The following is a 20,713-nucleotide window of genomic DNA, read 5'->3' as shown; positions in this document are numbered from 1 at the left end:
GGCCTAAAAAAGACAACTTCTAACACCCATCGGTTTCATATATCCTACCTCCTAATTAAAGTTTTCCATCTGCAGTTAACATTAAATGAAACAATTATTTTGAGAAAAATACATATTGTATTGAGCAGCAGAAATCATACACTGTATGATTACCATGCTATACCTAAAGATCACTGATAACCATTCAAAATTAATCCATTAACGGAAAAGTGATTCACCCCCCCCCCACCTCCACCAAGTCACAAGTAGACAGTGGTGTCCGTAAAAACGTATCAGAATTGGTTAGGGCTGGTTGTGCTAATCCCCCTGTTTGCTTAAAACAATTTATATTTAAGCTGGCTGGTTGGTGATGCCACACATTTATTTCAACATGGACATAGAAACTTTGATCTCAAAGGTTTATATTAGACGATCAATATGGGATAAAGAAGAAAAACTACATTCGAACAGAAATATTAAAAATTTATAACAAAAACTCACAATTACAATTCAAAATAAAAAAAATCACGATATATAATTCTATAACAATTTATAGATTTATGTACGCAGTGCATTACATAAATATATATATATATATGTGTGTGAGGTAGAATTAGTCTGCTAAAAAGTGTGAGGATGGATATGTAAATTAAATAAAATAAATAAATTTTCTGCTTATACTCCAGCACGACAACCAAGTAGTCACGGGCTTGAACCCCGGTCCACTCAAGGAACGCATGTTATGCACTCTCGCTTCTGACCACTGGGCTACGTCAAATGCCAAAACTAATAGGGCATGTTAGGCACTTCCCTAAAAGGCACTACCAGGACTGAAGCCCATATGCACTAATTTCATCCACTAACATTTATTATTACCCAAAGGTTATTTATAAATTTAAAAATATATATATATAATAAAACTAATAGGAAAGTAGCAGAAATTGGAGATGGCAGATAGAAAAGAAATATAGAAAAGAAATATGAAGGCATGAAAAAGAATGTGAAAATCCTAATGAAAAAATGAATTAAGCAAAATTATAGGCTGAATTGAATAGCCAATTAGAGAGAAGGGAGCTGTAAGGGAAAAATGATTAAATTAATATACGGAGTAATGGTCAGCATCAGATATGGGCAGGCAATTTTGGTCCGAGAAAGGGATAGAGAAATTATAAAATTAAAATCTGATGTTAGCTAATTATTTTTAGATTATCAGATTATTTTTAGCTAACATCAAATTTTAATTTTATAATTTCTCTACCCCTTTCTCGGACCAAAATTGACCACCCATACCTGGCTATTACTCATATATTAATTTAATCACTTCTCTCTAACTGGCTATTCAATTCAGCCTATAATTTTGCTTAATTCATTATTTCATTAGGATATCCACATTCTTTCTCATGCCTTCAACATCTTAAATTTTTGCTATCCTTCTCCTATTAGTTTTGGCATTTTGTGTAATTTACCATCCATCTTCACACTTTTTAACAGACTTATAATTCTTATATAAATTAAATAATTTAATTTATATAAGAATTAATAAGTTTATATAAGAAAAAGTTTATATATTAATTAATATATGAACTTTTGTATCCTATGCTGCTGCTTTGTGCACTCATGTGCAAATGTCATATACATATATATATATATATATATATATATATATAGTTTTATGGGGGAGATTGAACCAATATATATATAAAAAAGCGGAAAATTAGAGCGTGGTCATCTTATTCTTTCTTTCTATTTGTCTTTCTCCAAACTTATTTTTACAGTTTTTAACAGTTTATATATATATATATAGTGCTCTTTTTGTAAAAAAAAAAATAGGTGCCGGTACTCATTCTTTGCTATCAGGAAAAACTGAAAATTAAAAAATTATGAGAGTACTCAATTTTTTTTTCCTGATATTGTTACTTTCGTAGTAATGTTTTTGGAATAAGAACAACAAATTAAGTATATTAACACACAGTTTATTAAGCATAATTTATTATTCAAGTATATAAAAAATTAAATATAGTAAAATGTGTAAAAAATAAGTAAAATGTGAGTAAAACAAGTAAAAAATAATAAATAAAATAAGTAAAAAAATAAATAAAAATAATTTCATAATAAAATTTTTTGTAGAATATTCCAAATTTTTATTAAGTTCTTATCCAACCCACTATGCAGACTTCTTTTCTTACTGTTTGTGTCTGTTGCTGAACAATGTTTCCGAAGCAGCCATGAATCAACGTGTTTTGCTGGATCGAAGTGTATCAGCGGTGGGCCTACAATTTTAAGAAATAGTAGTGAAGAAATTGTTTTTGTCATCAACGAGGCTCTGGTTGGACTTATGATCAGATTCATTTGTGAAAATCCTTGTTCATATTCATTTGATGAAGTTGGTATCGTGCTCAGAACGTTCATCAAATGCTTCAATTCTTCCGAAACCGTTTTTTCAATTAGGTATTTCCGAAATCTACAAATTGTATCTCTTTCATTTAATTGTAACCTAACTGACAATTTTCTAACTTCATTTTCACCAAATGCCAACATTTCATGTTTAAAGGATTTAATACCTTCGTTGTCCTCATTTTCTTTCTCTCATCATTGATATTGTCACTAGTTCTATGAATTAGTTGTTAAATTTGAATATTTTCATTTTTTTTGTTTTCATTTTTTGTTTGTTTGTTATTTGGTTTGTTTGTTTGTTATTTGGTTTTTAGGAGCATTAGCAACTAAGGCCATATTGCTCCGAGAATATGCGGTGGTCATTCCCTGACCTTTCTGCATCCTCCGTATTTGGTGGTGACGTGCTCGAACCCCAGTCTAATCAAGAAGCGTGTGTTACACACTGCTGCTCCTTCCCACCTGGCTACGGAGGCGCCCTGTGACCACGTAAACAGAGATAGAAAAAATTTACGGAAAAATGTGGATAATGCACTTCCACGAAACAAGATGATTATTTGTTTGGGTAAAAGAATGCCACTCTCTCCTAATTCTCGAACAGGGTACTTACAATTGATTCACAGTGGTGTCCAACCTACAGCACATGCAGAAAGTGAACTAAAACAGCGTTTTAAATTTTGTTAATTATCAAGAAAATTTTCTCATAAAATGTTTTGTTAAGTAAATGTAATTGTGTATCTTTCTATACATTAAAATAATTTTTCTCCTAGTGATATTTATTCAGCCAATGGGAAAAAAGGGATGCAAGTTACGTGGTAACACGTAACAAATACTAAAATAAGTAACAGAAACTTGTTTTACTGTGGTAAAACAAGCTTCTGTTTAAGCCTGGTCATGCTAGATAAACCTTGTGCACGCGCTTTGTTTATCTAGGATGATCATGTGGTACCATTGTTGATTTCCATATGTAGAGTATTTATGTATTCATAGCCGAGGAAGACACACACAGCGTCGACAGCTTCTGTAAGGATATTATTTTATTTTATCAAAAGAAGAAAGCACAATGAGCAGGGTGTGAAGTCCCCTAGTTGTACTTAATAAAATTTTTGAATATTTTAAATTTTACATGTAACAAGATATGGAAAATGTAGCACGCTAATTTTTCTCGAATCACTCACTGCAGCTGGGGAAAGAAATCTAACTTTGAACTTTTTTTTTAATATGGCCCCTGTAAGGAAAAAGTTGGACACCACTGCAGCAGAAGGTTGACTAGAGCCCATTGTCAGCATCAGGAATACCCCTTGATCTGCTCACTGTTGATCAGCGTGACTTCTCCGTATGTGGGACAGGTGGTCGGATAGGTTTTACGAGCACCACAAAGTTGCAGAATGGTTGTAATCCCATTAGATCTCTTAATTCATGCAGCAGTACTAATTGGCTAAATTGCCTGAAGGCCAGAAATGCAAACTGTATTAACTGTTTGCAGTTGCTTTGTTAACTATCCTGCAAGTGGCATTAGAAATGTAAACTGAGTTAAGTCTGTCCTAATCCGTTTGTTATATGAAATTTTTCTTCGTTCAACAGAAACTATTTTAAATGTAACTTACAGGGAGAATTCAAAAAATTCGCTATAAATGGAGTTCATTAAACAGAGGTCCAACTGAGTAATTTAGAATTCTAAAATTGGTTATAAAGTTTTATATAGAAAATATCTTAACAACAGACAGTGAAAAATATAAATTCAGTTAAATAACTTTAAGCTTATTTGAATAGTAGGTAAACATGTGAAAAAAATTTATGGAACATTACAAATTTCGAAGTTTACTGCATCCAAGTGTACATGTCATTGTTAATAAAGGTGCCAGTACGCTGTACCATTGCATACCATCCCAAAAAAACCACTGTATATATATATATATATACAGTCGATTCCAGTCATTTGGGACACATCGGAACTAGTGCATTTTGGCCAGATTAAGCAGCTGGCCCAATTATGCGAAGTTTCACGTAAATAGTTAAAAATACAGAGGACCCCCGCTTTACAATTTCACTGTACAATCCAATCACGTTACAATGGACTCACCATAGTAAAGTACCGTTCACTAGATGATGTGTAGTGAGTGCCGGTTATTATGATCATGTTTGTGAATTGAATTTTAATTCTATTCAACGGCAATTCTAATAGGCGAAAATAGGAGGAATATTATCCACAGGTAAAGATATATTAAGCACAAATTTACCCTTTATTATCTTACCAATTAAAAAATTAAATGATACGTGAAAATTGGAAGAATATACATGATAATCGGAATAATTAAGTTGTTGATTTCAACCCTTAGTTGATTTCGACTTGGCTGAAAAACTAATAAACTTAGTTGATTTCAACCCTTCTAAAACTCAGTCTTGTCTTATACAAAGGGTACTAGGAAAGTTTTGCAATACAGCTTTGTTTATTTAATTTTTTCAAAGTAATTTCCTCTACATTCAATACACCTCTCCATCCTCCGAAACCAATCTTTAAACCAGTTCTGCCAAGTTTCACTAGGGAGTAAAGCACACTCGTTGTCCCAAGCCCGTAGAAGGTCCTCATCACTGGAAAACCGCCTCCCTTTTAGCTTCATTTTCACATGCGGGAACAGTGCAAAGTCGCAGGGAGCAAGGTCTGGCCTGTAGGGAGGGTGCTCGAGAAGTTTCAGTCCTGTCGTGGTCAAATATTCGGTGCAGGCTTTGGCGCGGTGAGCTGCAGCATTTATCGTGATGGAGGTACCAGGTGTCCATTCTTGACTTTGGCCGCAGGTTCTTCATAGATCCAATGACTTTAGGCAGACATTGTTCAGTATACCACTTAGCTGTGACTGTCTTCTGCGTGTCCAAAACGACACGTTCCACAATTCCACTCGATTTGAAAAATACAGCTATCATTTTCTTCTTTACAGATCGGGATTTTCTGACAATTACGGGTGTGTCGTCATCATCAAAGACCCAAACTTTGTTTTGAGCCTTGGTCGGCAGATCGTAATAGTACAGCCAAGTCTCGTCACCTGTCACGATGTTGTTCACATACCGAGATTGTCCCTTATCAAACTTTTTTAACATCTCCCGGCACCAAGTCACACGTCGTGTCATCTGCTCTTCAGTCAGTTGATGCGGCACCCAGAGAGAACAAAGTTTCTTCACGTGCAAATGATCTTGCAGAATCGAACGAATTGCTGGTGCATTTAGGCCCAAAGTATCCTCTATCTGTTGGTAGGTCACTCGCCTGTTTTCGTCAAGCATTTTCCTCACAGCAGTAACGTTTTCCTCCGTAACTGACGTTCGTGGCCTTCCCGGCCTCTCAGAATCCTCCAGAGTGAAATTTCCCCTTTGGAATTCTCTATACCACCTGAATATCGTTGTACGATGTGGACAATCATCATCTAGTGCAAGAGTCATTTCTTCTAAGCACTGGTCTATGGTTAAACCACACACGAAATTATACCGCAAAACTGTCCTTATCTCATTTCGTGACCACGATGCCATCGCAAGCACTTTACACTCTCACTACTAATGAATAACTGAGCCCATCGACTTGGCGCGGCGACTACTATGCACGTATGAACATGTCTCAACATACAGCAACAAGCAGCTTCCTGTGATTCATTGTTGCGTCATATTGCAAAACTTTCCTAGTACCCTTTGTATCTTGCAAAAAGGATTCTTCTGCTCCTATGCTTATCTTTAGTGACACTCCAATTTCTAGGCAAAAGGATATATCTCTTTTGGGGATTACCCTGACTTCTAATCTCTCTTGGCACAAGCACATTACAAATATTGCTTCCTCTGCATCTAAAAAACTTGGTTTTCTCTTTCGCTCTCGGCGTTACTTTTCTTCCAAACAGCTGCTCACTGTATAAATCGCAAATCTGCCCTGCCATGGAATATTGTTCCCACATCTGGGGTGGTGCCCCCAAAACCTCTCTCAGGCTTCTTGATTCCATTCAGAAGAGGGCAGTTAGGTTAATTAATGATTCATCTCTAACAGAGTCTCTCCACTCGCTTTCTCATAGACGCACTGTTTCTGCTGCATGCCTCTTCTACAGATACTTCCATGGGCACTGTTCTTCTGAATTGGCTTCTATAATTCCCGCTCTCTCTTTCAAAACAGTCCGAACACATGCCGCCACCAGCCAACATCCATTTACTGTCCAACTTCAAACCCACAGAACCAACTTTTCATCTTCCTCATTTATTCATTCAACTGCCGTTTTCTGGAACAACCTTCCTTCACACATATTTCCGGAAAATTACAATCTACAGAAGTTCAAGTCCAATGTCAATAAATATCTTCTTTCGTCTTCTCAACCTCCAACCCAAGCACGGTACTAAGTACTATAGGTTGTAATACCTCTCGTGTTTGGGGTTCACATATAAAAAAAAAAAAAAAAAAATTAATACATACCGTAATAAGTACATACTAACTAGTTGACATTTCAGTTTGCTGACATTTGTGTGTGGGGATTAAAATTTAAAACAGTAAAAAGATAAGCAATCAATAATAAAGAACGTGGCACACACAAATTGCAAGTAACACGATACACGCAAGTGAGAACGGAGCTACAAGTTATGAAGCTTTAAAAATAGGAATGAAGAGAAGATTCTGAAAATTAATTTTTTTATATGATTGAAGATTTCATATAAGTGTAAACACATTTCACCATAATAACCCACAGAATTCCAGCAGTCAGTGTTATCGCAAATTCAATAAGATCGAGTTTACTATCCATTTATGATAGATTGAACTAACGGAAAAGCCCAATAAACAGGTGGCTGTTAATTATTTTATGGTTGTGACCTCCAGAAATCCGACTGAACCACGAGGTACGGTCAGAGACAATCGTAGGGTAATCTCCAGTGCTGGGGTCTCCTGCCCCGCTTAAATGGCATGTAAACCCTGGCTATTTTCTCAATTGGGTTCTGTTCTTTAAGGTTTGTCCCAAATAAACAGCTGTCCTGATTAACCGATGGCCCAAATAACCGGAATCCACTGTATAAGGTTGGTTTGTTATTTGGATTTTTTTTTTTTTTTTTTTTTAAGAGCATTAGCAACTAAGGCCATATTGCTCCGGGGATATGCGGTGGTCATTCCCTGACCTTTCTGCATCCACCGTATTTGGTGGTCACGAGATCGAACCCCAGTCTAATCAAGAAGCGTGTGCTACACACTGCTGCTCCTGCCCACCTGGCTACAGAGGCGCCACTGTATAAGGAAAGAGAGGGAGTGGGTGGGTTAATAATGCCCATCACAGGTGTTTCGATAAAACGTTCATTGGAATGCACACTGAAATAAATGAAAGTGGAAGGGAGAAATGTTTATTTAAAATGGAAAACTTTAAATTTATCGATGAAAAAAAAATTAAAGTGGCGAAGTCTTCATATACCAATATATATAATATGAGGTACATAGAAGTATATAACAGAGTTAATTTTTGTGTTATGCTGCTTTTTATTAATATTTGTGTATGGTGTTTATGGACTAGTGCCATTTGCTGTGGCAATATATACAATACGACCATAATGTAATATATTATTTGTTAGCATATATGTGTTAGTATATGATAGGGTTACCAGATTTAAAATTCAAAAGCTAGGATAAATTAGGAAAATATTAAGACATTTTAAAAATTATATTTATTACTAAAAATTACAATACAATATTTATTGTTACTGCCAATCATTTTCAGTAAGTTTGGATTACAAAGTAAGTAATGGGGTTTGAGAGAAATGGCAGAAGTTTCTTATCTCATTGGAGTGCCACTAAATTCGAGGGAGACGTAGTGAAGTCATAATTTGATTTGTGTAATTTTGAGATAATACAGTCCACTTAATGCAACAGGCACATTGATTTTATTTATTGTGTTGTACAGACCAAAAGGTGCAAACACACAGAATATTTAATTAAAATTCATTTTACAATGAGGTGATTTTTTTTTTTTAATTATAAAAACCTAGGATACAAGTGTAAAATTCACGGGACTTCCGAGGACTCATTAAAAAAACTAGGACATGTCCTCGGAAATGAAGAAGTCTAGTAACCCTAGTATATGGCGGAGATTAGTCTTAAAAAAGAAAGATTGCACAAGAAAAGCGATAGTTGTTTTTTTTGTGCAATTCTGGTGGTTGACACGGGAAGAGATGCCAGAATCGTTTAGCATGGGACAATATACTTATGTATATAATTCTGTCTTACATTTAAAATGTATTATCTTTTTTGTTTTTTATTATCATGCTTTTTACTTTTTTAATTTGTAACTATGCTACCTCATCTTTCCATTTTCTTTTCTTTTCCATTCTCCTCAACTGTTATCAATATAACACTTATTTATATATATCTTCTGAACACTTCGCAACTTGAAAATTTTTTTTTCTTTGATAAATTTTAAATTCATTGCCTGCAAAAATAATATTCCTTTCCACTTTCAATTATTTCAGTGCTAATTCCAATGAATATTTTATCATAATGTCCTGCGAGTGGCATTAGAAAACCACCGACTCCCTCTCTTTCCCCATAATTATTTATCTTTTGATAAATTTTCACCTGAAAATTACTGGACACCCGCTTAATTGCAGGAGGGGTGGATCAACAATTTTACGGTACCACTTTACCCAAGAGCTAAAGGGATTAACGTTCCGCAATTCAGTGGCACCCATAATACCTACTCCCATCGTATAATGAGAAGTTGCACTGGTCAACTGCTTTCTATATGTTCATAACCAGTGAGAAGCTTCAGCTGCACGTTGATGCTGGCTCCTCGTAAGCAGTCACCTGCATTCTACGTGTGAGCACCCTAAGGCAATGGTCAGGCCACACCTTGAGTACTGTATACAGATCTGGATGCTTCATTTTAGGAAGGATGTAGAGTTGCTGGAACGAGTACAGAGAAGGGCAACAAGGTTAGTAAATGGAACAAAGGATTGCTCTTATGAAGAAAGGCTTAAGTTTTTCAAATTACAGTGTCTGGAGACTAGGCACCTGCAAGTTGATCTGATCAAGGTGTATAAGGCCTTGAATGGTTTGAGCAAGCTCAATGCTGATGGGATTCTTCCTCTTGCCCAGATTAATCACCCGAGGGGCCAAATTGAGGAAAGACAGTAGCAGAATAGATGTGTGGAAATTTGCCTTTAGCCAGCAGGTGGTTGATTACTGGAACAAACTTCCATCTGTCGTTGTAGAAGTTGACAGCTTAAATAAATTCAAGGCAGAATTAGACAAACATTTGGAGCAAATGGATGGGTGAAATGGGAAGGGTTTTTTTTGGCTGATGCAGTATAAACTTGCTTTCTTGCATCATATGCCTCTACTATTGCTAATTAAACCTCCCTCTCTTTGCAGACAAATGTACAATAAATCATTAACAGTACCCCATGGGCCTTTCTTTCCACCTGTTTACACTGCGGGAAGAAAGTCATGTCCATTAATTCCCAAATCCCTTTCTTCTTCTACTGTTTCTAATTGAATTCCACCCATATGTATGAGTTATTTGGGTTTTTACTACTTCCCAAGTATATGGCCTTGCATGCTGCATTAAAGCATAGCTTCCACTCTTTTGATCATCCTTGAAGCAGCAATGGTCTAGTATTTAGTACAAGGCAGGGCCTTCTGTTGCTGGAATATGTCATAGCTATTGATTGGCAGACATCACGATCGTTGTCACATGCTTTACCAGTTTCTAATTGAAGCATCTGACATGCTTTTTTTTTTCTTTGCGTTCTTTATTCTTGTGTATTCTTTATAGCGTTTTTGCTGTAATTCTTAGTATTTTTAGGTTTTTAGAATTTTACTATTTCATATGGCTCTTTTCACAATAAGTGAAATTTGTAAAGATAACCAAAGTATACTTGATCATTTTTAAGAGCACCATCTATTTTTGCAAGAAGTGAGATGTTTGCCTTGTAATTGGCCATACAGTTTGCTTCCAGCAAAAACCACATATGGATTGACTTAGCATTGCCTGAAGTATCAGTCACAGCAGTCAATTCTGAAAAAATAGTTATTTTGCAAGCACAAAAATTGCCAATCAAAATTCTATATCTAATCTATTATTGGGCGACTGGTATTTCACTCACAGCAACGTTACAGCACTTGTACTTCGCAAAGCAGATGGTTAATGACTATTATCAATTCTTCTGAGACATTTGTTCATGGAAGCTTCTTCAAGAACTGATTAAATTAAGGTCACAGAGTCCAGACTGATGAATCACTATTATGAATGCAAAGAACAATCAGGAAAGAACTCTAAGGAAGCAGAGGTGGATATCTGGAATCTATGATGTAATTAAAGCAAGAGTGCATTACTTTTGTTGAAAATAGAGATACCCACCTTGCTCCCTATATATAATAAACAATGTTATCACCACCAGATCGAAAACTGTATCTGGAGAGTGGAAAGCATTCCACAATATCAAATATTTGCTGGATTGCAATTATACCCATACAACTGTAAATCACAGTAGAAATTTTAAAGATCCAAATAGAGGCCTACACACCAACCACATGAAAACTACTGGAAAAGAGCTAAGAATGATTTTAAAATAATGAATGGGACATCATATATGGTTGCCAGTTAACTGGATGAATCTGTGGTGGGAAAGACATGGAAAGACATCTGAAGAGGCATTACAAAATCCAGGGCCGGTGCTAGGGGTGCACAAGTGAGGGACTTGCTACTGGTGACATCTAAAAGAGGTGCCGTGCCGCACTGCATACATATATATATATATACACGTGTTACAATATGAATTAAGTGCTGTTACAAGGTTTTGCTCAGGTGCCACAAACGCTAGTGTCAGCCCTGTCTGTTTGTTATTTGGTTTTTAGGAGCTGTTATGTTATTGTTATTTGTTTTTTAGGAGCATTAGCAACTAAGGCCATATTGCTCCAGGGATATGCAGTGGTCATTCCCTGACCTTTCTGCATCCTCCGTATTTGGTGGGCACGGGCTCGAATCCTGGTCTAATCAAGAAGCGTGTGCTACGCACTGCTGCTCCTGCTCACCTGGCTACGGAGGCACCTGTCAGATCTGTCACAATCTAATTCTTCAATAAGCAAAAAGAATCCTTAATATCCTTTTTTTTTTATGGTTATGTAAAATCATTCAAATTAGTCATCATTGTTGTATATATATTATTTTTTTTAAAAAAGCTATAAAATTTCTTGTTTTGCTCTCTTAAATATCCATTTGTATTGCTTTCTTTTAAATATCCATCCATGTATTCATTTGTTGCATTGCATTTTTTTTTAATATTTATTCATGTATTAATTGTTGCATTGCTTTTTATTGTAATATTCATTCGTGTTTCATAAAATCATTCAAATCAATTTTTGTTATCATTGTTGATTGCTTTTTTTAATTATTCATTCATGTATTCATTAAAGTCTTAGTCATAGTTTCTGAATATGTGTCTGTCAGTTTTATATTTTAATTTAAGATTTTATTTTGAAAACCAGAACTTTTAATATTTAAAAGCAGTTTATGATTTTATTTTAAAATCCAGAACTTTTAATTTTTAAAATCAGTATCAGAATGAAATCTTATACAATTATGGCATCTGCCAATCAGCAATAGGCTCCACCCTGTACCCAATACTAAATCTCTGTTCTTGAAGCCTATCCAAGTCATCCTGAAGGAGCACTGCTCGGCTTTGATCATAAACCCTTTACCAGGTTATAAGTCCACTGAAGTGACTTAAATTGAAAACTAAAAATATCAAGTTACTTCAACGTGAATTAGTATTTCTTCATTAACGGTTAGACTTTCGATCTGTACCATTAATTCTTTTATTACGTCTGAAGCAAGCTTCTGAGTCACATCCAGTAACTACAGCATATAGTTGTTTTCAGTTTTTGTTTCTTTCAAGTTTCACTTGCCTTCAGTGAAGAAGATGCCCGAATTAAAAACCAAGTGCATGTATAAAGCATGTCGGAGGAAGAATTTTTTCAAAACAATTAATTAAAAATATACATTTTCAATATAAAAAAAACAGAATTTTCAGAGTTGTGTGTTCATAATAAACTGAAAATAAAGGTGGCTTCAAAAATGAACAATTATGAATTATTCCATGCCTAAGCACAGCAATGGTGGAAAAAAAAAAAAAAAAATAGTACATCAATGTGCCTGCTAATGTTATACTTTTAACATGCCTGATAAAGGGTTAATGACTCTCCCAATCTTGACAGAATCTGTAAATTTTGACATCACACCATTCCATCACTACAATGATGTATTTATCAAAATTAGAAACAACAATGGTCTCAAAATTGATCCTTTTATTCAATTGATCATTACAATCAATTCTGATCATCAGTAATGATTCTAACGTTAGAAGTTGGGTATGCAGAATTCTGGATGTGGCCTAACCACTGATTTATACAATGGGATAATAACCTGTCTCTGCTGAAAAAACGTTTACATTGAAGGAAAAAAACAAAAAAAAAAAAAAAACAGGGCGTCTGCATAATATCAACTGTCTGCACTCTTTATTGCATTTATCTTTCATTTCTGATAACTTTCTGGGACTACACTTGCTTAAAATTCTATTATGACATACTGATGGCTCAAAATACTAAAATTTTTGCACTGTCAAAAATGCATTTAATCTGTTAGAAATTTGTGTGTGGCAGCCATTCTGTGGGATCGATCATAAGATAATAGTATAAAAAAATAATAAAATAAGCACCATACCCAGGTATGTGTTTTTAATGTCTTAATGTGGTAGTAAAATCAGAATGGTGATGCGGAGAGATTAGGATTCATTACCAGAAACAAAAGAAACTGTTCATTTATACACCAAACCCATCCCACTTCTCTTTTATGATGAGATCATTAGATCTCATCAGCTGCCGAATAACCAAAAAGAAATGCCCCACCACACACAATACGTCCGGTGGTGACGTCACAAACGTATTCCAACATAACCAAAATTTTCAATTTCTTCTAGTGTCCTACATCAATAGGACATCTAAGTGATAACATATACAAAAATGCATAAGCAATAAACAAATAAACTTGCAAAAGTAAACATGTATAAAAAAAAAATTGAAACAAAAATGGATTAAAAAAAAAAAAGGAATTCCGATATATTACAGCAGTTGTTACATGATTCTTAACAGAAACGCTATTAAAAAGCTTTTTTAACTTCTCTACCAAATTTAATACGCAAAAGTTAAACACCTATTTGAAAATATGTTAGTGATGAAAGATACTTATCAAGAAAAGTAGCACATCAAGACCATAACGAAATCCATTTTACGAAATACGAACTACAGCGTGTAACAAAAATAAAAAGGCTACAGTCTGTTACTTTACCACTAGTTAACTTCAATAATACACCGCATGTAATAATTATAACACTTAATAATTATATAAAGTTATATTCTTACTCTAAAAAATCCAGCGTCAGTCATTTTCTTAATTTGCTATTTCTTTCACAAATACAACGATCACAGACATATCTAACAATATCGTCACACATGCGCAAAAAGAAACAAGGCCGTTTCAGAGCTGAATGCCACCTGGTGAAAATAAAAAACACTTCAAAATTTAACAATCAATAAAAATAATTTTCTTTAAACCATAGGCTTGAAACTGGGGTTCAAGGTTCAAGAATGACCAGGTTCTGTAAGAATTTATTGAGAACCTTGAGATTTTTAATGAGACAGACACAGAAGATCATTTTAACTATCTTTATAATGTTTTTTTTTTTTTTTAATGAATGAGAAGCAGATAGATCAAAACATTTTCCTTTGAAATATTGATAACATTTAAATCCAGTAAAATATCTTTAATTATAAATACTTTGTAGCTTTCGAGACAATCGTGTCTCTTTTTCAACAGAATTTGAACTTAACGGATACAGTTATGCGTGCAGTGAGGCGTGTGAAGGCACGTTATTCAATCATTAAACTGGCGTTCATTGTTGCTGCAGGGACATGCGCAGTTCTTCTCCAGCGCTTGTCGAGGTATAAAACGGTTGTCTCCAAGATGGGGTGCAGTCTGATGCCCTTGCAGCGGTTCATGGCTTTCGAATTGCTCAATATATTGAGTGACTCTAACCATAGGCGGTAGCTGAAGTGCCTGAAGTGTTCTATTATTTCATAGTCTCGCTTGGGAGTGAGGTTGTGGTGGGTACCCCAGAAGTGCCCTGCGATTACGGACTAATCGGTCTCAGCAAGGCGGAGTGCTCTGTCGTGTTCCGGGTCTTGAAGACGTCTCGAAGTCTCTCCTACGTAGCATCTGTCACAGTCTCTACAGGTTACGTGGTATATTACACTGCTGCGTAAGAGAGGGGTTACAGGGGTCTTTACACTGGAGACTAGAGAACGTAGGCTTCTACAGGGCAACTGTACGCATTTTATGCGGTATTCTCTGAGGATTTTTGAGATCCGGCCTGACACGCCTGGATAGTAGGTATATTGTTCTGGGTTGGTGGTATCGGGCGGCTGTGAACTCTTGTGCTTGCAATAGGCACTTGTCTAGTACGTGTGTTGGGTAGCCACAATTGATTAAGTCTGTCTTCACACGAGAAATCTCCCTGCGCCTAACTGCATCTGTCCTGGAATGGCTCCAAGCTCTGGAGAATAGAGTGCGGGCAGTGCTGTTGAGACCGATAACTTGTTGTCGGTTTCAACAGCATTTGTTGTGATAACTCGGTCTCAACAAGTTGTCACATCTTGCTGAGACCGACCAGTCCGTAATCGCAGACCACTTCTGGGCTACCCACCACGACCTCAATCCCAAGCGAGACTATGAAATAATAGAACACTTCAGGCACTTCAGCCACCGCCTGTGGTTAGAGTCACTCAATATATTGAGCAATTCGAAAGCCATGAACCGCTGCAAGGGCATCAGACTGTACCCCATCTTGGAGACAACCGTTTTATACCTCAAGCGCTGGAGAAGAACTGCGCATGTCCCTGCAGCAACAATGAACGCCAGTTTAATGATTGAATAACGTGCCTTCACACGCCTCACTGCACGCATAACTGTATCCGTTAAGTTCAAATTCTGTTGAAAAAGAGACACGATTGTCTCGAAAGTTACAAAGTATTTATAATTAAAGATATTTTACTGGATTTATACGTTATCATTATTTCATTTCACCATGGATCCCAGTACAACAGGCCCATTTGTACTTGTAGTTATACATTTTTCTTTGTTGAAGTCAAATTTGTTGCAGGGCTTTAGGCTCCAAAAACTAAATTAATTAATTAAATGACGTATTAAGAAAAATTTATAAATTTTCTACACTTCAGTAATAATGCAATAGTAAAATTTAAATTAAAATCAATCAAAGGATAATATTACTAATAATATTAATTATTAAAATATAAATGCACAAGACATAATACGATATGATCTTAAAATATACTATAAAATATCGGTATAAATACACCACTAATAACTCATAAAAGAAAAACTACAATCGTAGTGTAAAGGCATGTTGAAGTAGTCATATTGTGACTACTTCAACTAGTTAACACGTATTGCACTACCTCAAATAAGTAACGCTTCATTAATGGAGAACACTGTTGTTACTTATTCTCAGTGGGCACCACCACCCAGACAGCACCGTTTCAAGGCTTGTTGGCCTATCGTCGGTGGATGGGCAGGTACCCTGCTGTTATTATTATTTATCGTACGGGGGGAAAAATACACATAAATGAATACATATAACAAAAAAAGGAAGACAGCATTAAAAAGAAAAACACATATATTTACAATTGTATATCCAAATTAATAACATATTCAATTGACGCCGGAGTCAATATCAGGAACTCTTCCGGTTTGCCGCAAACAGCTCTCAGGATACAGTCTTAGGTAATATGTTGCACAGTCTGTCTATCAGCACCAGTCACATCATGAAGTATAACTCTTATTCCACTTAGAAAGGAAATCCGCACACCTACCATGTCTAGTTCTTATTCGGTTTATTTTGGTCCAGATCTTCCAAGATAGGTTAAACATCCGGTCTTCCCGAAATCCATTTAGTATTAAATATAAATGCACAAGGCATAAATCGATATGAGATTAAAATATACTATAAAATATCGGTGTAGATTATTTTATACTCCTTTTGGCATATCTCATATTGTGGAATTAACTTCACAACTGGGTTGGCATAATTGCAAACCAGGGTACCTGCCCACTAAGAATATGTAACAATAATCTTCTCTATTAGTGAAGCATTACTTATTCGAAGTAGTGCAATACGTGGTAACTTGTGAAAGTAGTCACAATATGAGATACAACTAGTTACCACTATCTTTACATATTGCACTACTTCTAATAAGTAACGCTTCAATAGATGCCTTTACACTACGATTGTAGTTTTTCTTTTATGAGCTATCTGTGGTGTATTTACACGGATAGTTTATAGTAATAATATTAATATTTTTATATACATAAAAATTTAAAAAAAAATAAATTTAAAAAGCATATTCATAATACAATTAATTTTACAAATTTTTTGGTCACTGGCTGTGTAGAACGTCAGCAGTTCAGCTATATTACTGTTTCTTGGATTACAAATGCAGATACAGAAAATCTCTTTCCCTTGAAGGGAAAGTAGAAGAAGGGAACGTAGTTGAAAGCAAACAGGGCAAAACTGTATACCCTAAAATGTTACTTGCCATATCTACTGAGAAATTCATGCAGATCGTTAATTGGACAAAACTACAATGGGGCATTGTTCACCCGAATCCTTTCACTCCCCCTCCCCCAATTTTTAGCCTCGATTCCATATAAAATATAATCTATTTTTTTTTTTCTTAATTATATAGTCTATAATTTTTCTATATCCTTAGACTTGACGCATCATGGCCAATTAAAAAATCATCATGGCCGACTTGAGCAAAGAGACCGACTGTTTGGACCTTTTCAGTCAATCACTTAGTCGGTCTCAGGGGAAGGCAGCATGGTTTCCCTCTCTTAAACTCGAGTTTTCCATCCAACAAATAAAAATCGACCACAGAGCACACGCAATTTACAGACGTAACATGGCACAGTACGGCTTAAGTCGCTGGTGCACCTAAATTCTATAACAGCAACAACAACAAGAGCTAAGTTGCTCATATACAATAAAAATTTCATTTAAACCTTCATATCCATATTTATAAACTCGAAGGGGCCTGGACACGAATATATAGATTAAAAAAAAAAAAAAAGATACAGAACATGCTGTATATACGATCATATGGTACTTAAATTATCAAATACTTTTGAATTTCACGCGATGAAGGCAATCCTAAAAAAGTTAGTGCTTGCTTCAGCTGCAGTTTCTAGAAACCTTTTAATGGTGTTCTTTTCTTTCAAATTGATACAAAGAGATATAATTTTTATTTCTGTAGCACTGACTTTATATGGCCTTATATTATAGATAATAACAAGAACGTCATAATAAGAGATAATTCAGAACGACATCTATTTCTTTTCAACTTTTCACATTCAGCAATGCGATTTTGAAAAAGACAGAGAGACGGGGGGGTGAAGGGTTTAAAACGATGGTTTTAAATCTATAAAACTAATCGTCCCTTGTATACAAATATACAATCATCCAACCGATCAAACTCAGCACCCATGTGTATTATATTTGTAAATTGCATGTCTCTCGTCCATTTGCCTGTTTTGATCTACGAAAAAAAAAAAGGGATTACAGGAGAGTAAACTTTGCTGTCCTCCCTTAGACTGACTAAGTCAGCCACAGTGGTGAAAGGCAAACACAGATTGCTTGCATTATTGGAAGGTGACGGGGATTCGAACTGGACCCTTTTTACATGGGAAGGACGTGATTCTAAATATTAACATATTAGTAGAGGCATATGAGGCAAGAAAGCACGCTTATGCAGCATCAACCAGAAAAAAACAAAGAAAAAAAACTTCCACTTCACTCCTCCGTTCGTTCGAAATACCTGTCCAGCTGAGCCTTAAATTTATTTACCCTATCAACTTCCACAACAAGGGATGGAAGTCTGTTCCACCAACCAACTACTCGCTGGCTAAAGACAAATTTCCGCACATCTATCCTACATCTGTCTTTCCTCAATTTGAATTTATGCCCTCTCAGGTGATTATTCTGAGCAAAAGACAAAATCCCTTCAGCATTGAGCATGCTCAAAATATTCACGGCTTTATACACCTCTATCAGATCACCTCGCAGGTGCCTAGTCTCCCGACTCTGTAATTTGCAAAACTTAAGCCTTTCTTCGTAAGAGCAACCCTTTGTCCCATTCACTAATCTTGTTGCCCTTCTCTGTACTCGTTCCAGCAGCTCTACATCCTTCTTGAAATGAGGCCTCCAGACCTGTATACTGTACTCGAGGTGTGGCCAGACCATTGCTTTATACAAGGGAATAATCACCTCGTTATCCCTGCTAGAAAAATTCCTATATATCATTGATAAGACACCATGAGCTACTCTTGCAGCCCGTCTGCACTGCTCAGAGAACTTCATATCTGCCTGCACACTTACCCCCAGGTCCTTTTCATTCTCTACCACTGTCAGTGTAGTACCACACAGTTGATACGTTGCTCTGGGGTTGCTGTTTCCCATATGTAGTACTTTACATTTGTCAATGTTAAACTTCATTTTCCACTTCTCAGCCCATCTGCTCAACCTTTCCAGATCCTGTTGCAGCAGCATAGGGTCAGTAGTGTCCTTAACAACCCTGTAAACTTTTGTATCGTCTGCAAACTTGGACATTAAGCTTGATATACCATCATCTATATTATTTATAAATACAGAAAACAATAATGGACCCAACACTGAACCTTGAGGGACTCCACTGATAATATTAGTCCACGATGAGCAGTGTCCACTGATTACCACTCTCTCTCTTCTGCCCCTCAACCACCCCATTATCCATAGCAGCAATTTTCCTCTAATGCCACACTGCTCCAATATGTGCAGCAGTCTTCCATCTGCAACTGTATCAAAAGCCTTTCTAAGATCCAAGTACATAATATCAAAGTTATTCACTGCATCCAGTTCTTTTGTGAATGCATCATAGTATCCAATCAAATTGGTCAGGCAAGACTTCCCCTTAACAAAACCATGCTGTGTCCGAGCTATAACTGAAGTCTTGTCTAGATGATCCTGCAGTGCTTCTTTAACCAGTGCCTGCATTAATTTTCCTAGAACAGAAGTTAAACTCACAGGTCTATAATTACTTGTGTCAGCCTTTGATCCTCCTTTGTGAATTGGGGTCACATTTGCACATTTCCAGTCTGTGGGTACCTCCCCTGAGTCCAAGGAAGCTCTCACAAATATGGCTAAGGGTTTGCTTACTTCCTTTACTGCCTCCTTTAATATAACTGGATAGATCCCATCCACCTCGGGTGCCTTTGTTGTGTTTATCTTCAACAATTTCTCCTGCACTTTACTCTCAGTTATTACAAGATTATCTAGCTTACTGCCAGAGTTGGATACACCTCTGGCATTCCCCTCGCTGAATAACTCCTCATGTGTGAATGTCGATGCAAAATATTCATTTAGTTTGTTAGCTACCTGAGCAAGATCATCAACAGTTTAACCATCGCTATCAAATGGAACAATCTAATTTTTCCCCTTCCTTCTAGAGTTTACATAAGTAAAGAACTCTTTGCTGTTTTTCTTTGCATCCCTTGCCAAGGGTTTCTCGTAATTTGCCTTCGCCTGCCTAACCTCCTTTGTAACTTGGTTACAGATCAACTTGTATCTATCATAGGCTTTTGTGTCACGTGTTAATTTAGATGTGTCCCATGCATTTTTCTTCTCTGCCATATGTCTCATTAGTTCATCTGACATCCATTTAGGCCTAAACCTTGAACAATATTTCTTAGTTGATATGTAAAGCCTAGTAGCTTCCAATATAAGTTCTTGGAATGCTTCCCATTTTGAATTTGCTGTTGTTAACATCATCAGTTGGTCCCACTGTATAGAATTTAAATACTGTCTCAGTCCATCGTAGTCGCCTTTCCGAAAGCAAAAACCCCTCCCTTTACCCCTGATGGTAGTTACCTCTTTGAGTAAATCCCACTTCAGCACACTGTGATCACTGCCACCTAGTGGTTCCTTTATCTGCAGATTCTTAATGCATGAAGAATCACTACTGATAATCAAATCAAGAGTATTACTCCCTCTATTTGCCTCCCGAACATGTTGATGTAGAAACCAATCATTCAATAAATCCACAAAAGCCTTGCTAGTGTGTGAGTGACCAACCCCCAAATTCCAGTCAATATCTGGGAAATTGAAATCCCCCATTATAAGACATTCTGATTTACTGGCCCACTCTATTTCCCTGTCTATTTCCCAAAGTTTCTGTAAATAA

The 20,713-nt window shown here is 36.1% G+C and overlaps 1 protein-coding gene across 5 annotated transcripts in view; it reads right to left on the bottom strand.

The window, feature by feature from the left end:
• LOC150081336 (uncharacterized) overlaps positions 1 to 13,892 on the bottom strand; it is a 290,310-nt gene extending 276,418 nt beyond the window's left edge. For all 5 annotated transcript variants that reach the window (XM_090379683.1, XM_090379684.1, XM_090379685.1 and 2 more), the window contains exon 1: positions 13,787 to 13,892. In XM_090379683.1, the coding sequence (XP_090235809.1) occupies positions 13,787 to 13,810 (24 nt within the window). In that variant the 5' untranslated portion in view covers positions 13,811 to 13,892. The remainder of the gene's footprint in view (positions 1 to 13,786) is intronic.
• Positions 13,893 to 20,713: the final 6,821 nt, after the last annotated feature.

This window comes from Mastigoproctus giganteus, chromosome 8 (assembly GCF_048544385.1).
Source record: "Mastigoproctus giganteus isolate SK-2022 chromosome 8, ASM4854438v1, whole genome shotgun sequence".
NCBI lineage: Eukaryota > Metazoa > Arthropoda > Arachnida > Uropygi > Thelyphonidae > Mastigoproctus > Mastigoproctus giganteus.
Note: the sequence above shows the minus strand (reverse complement) of the source record. Positions and strands in the feature narration are given on the sequence as shown.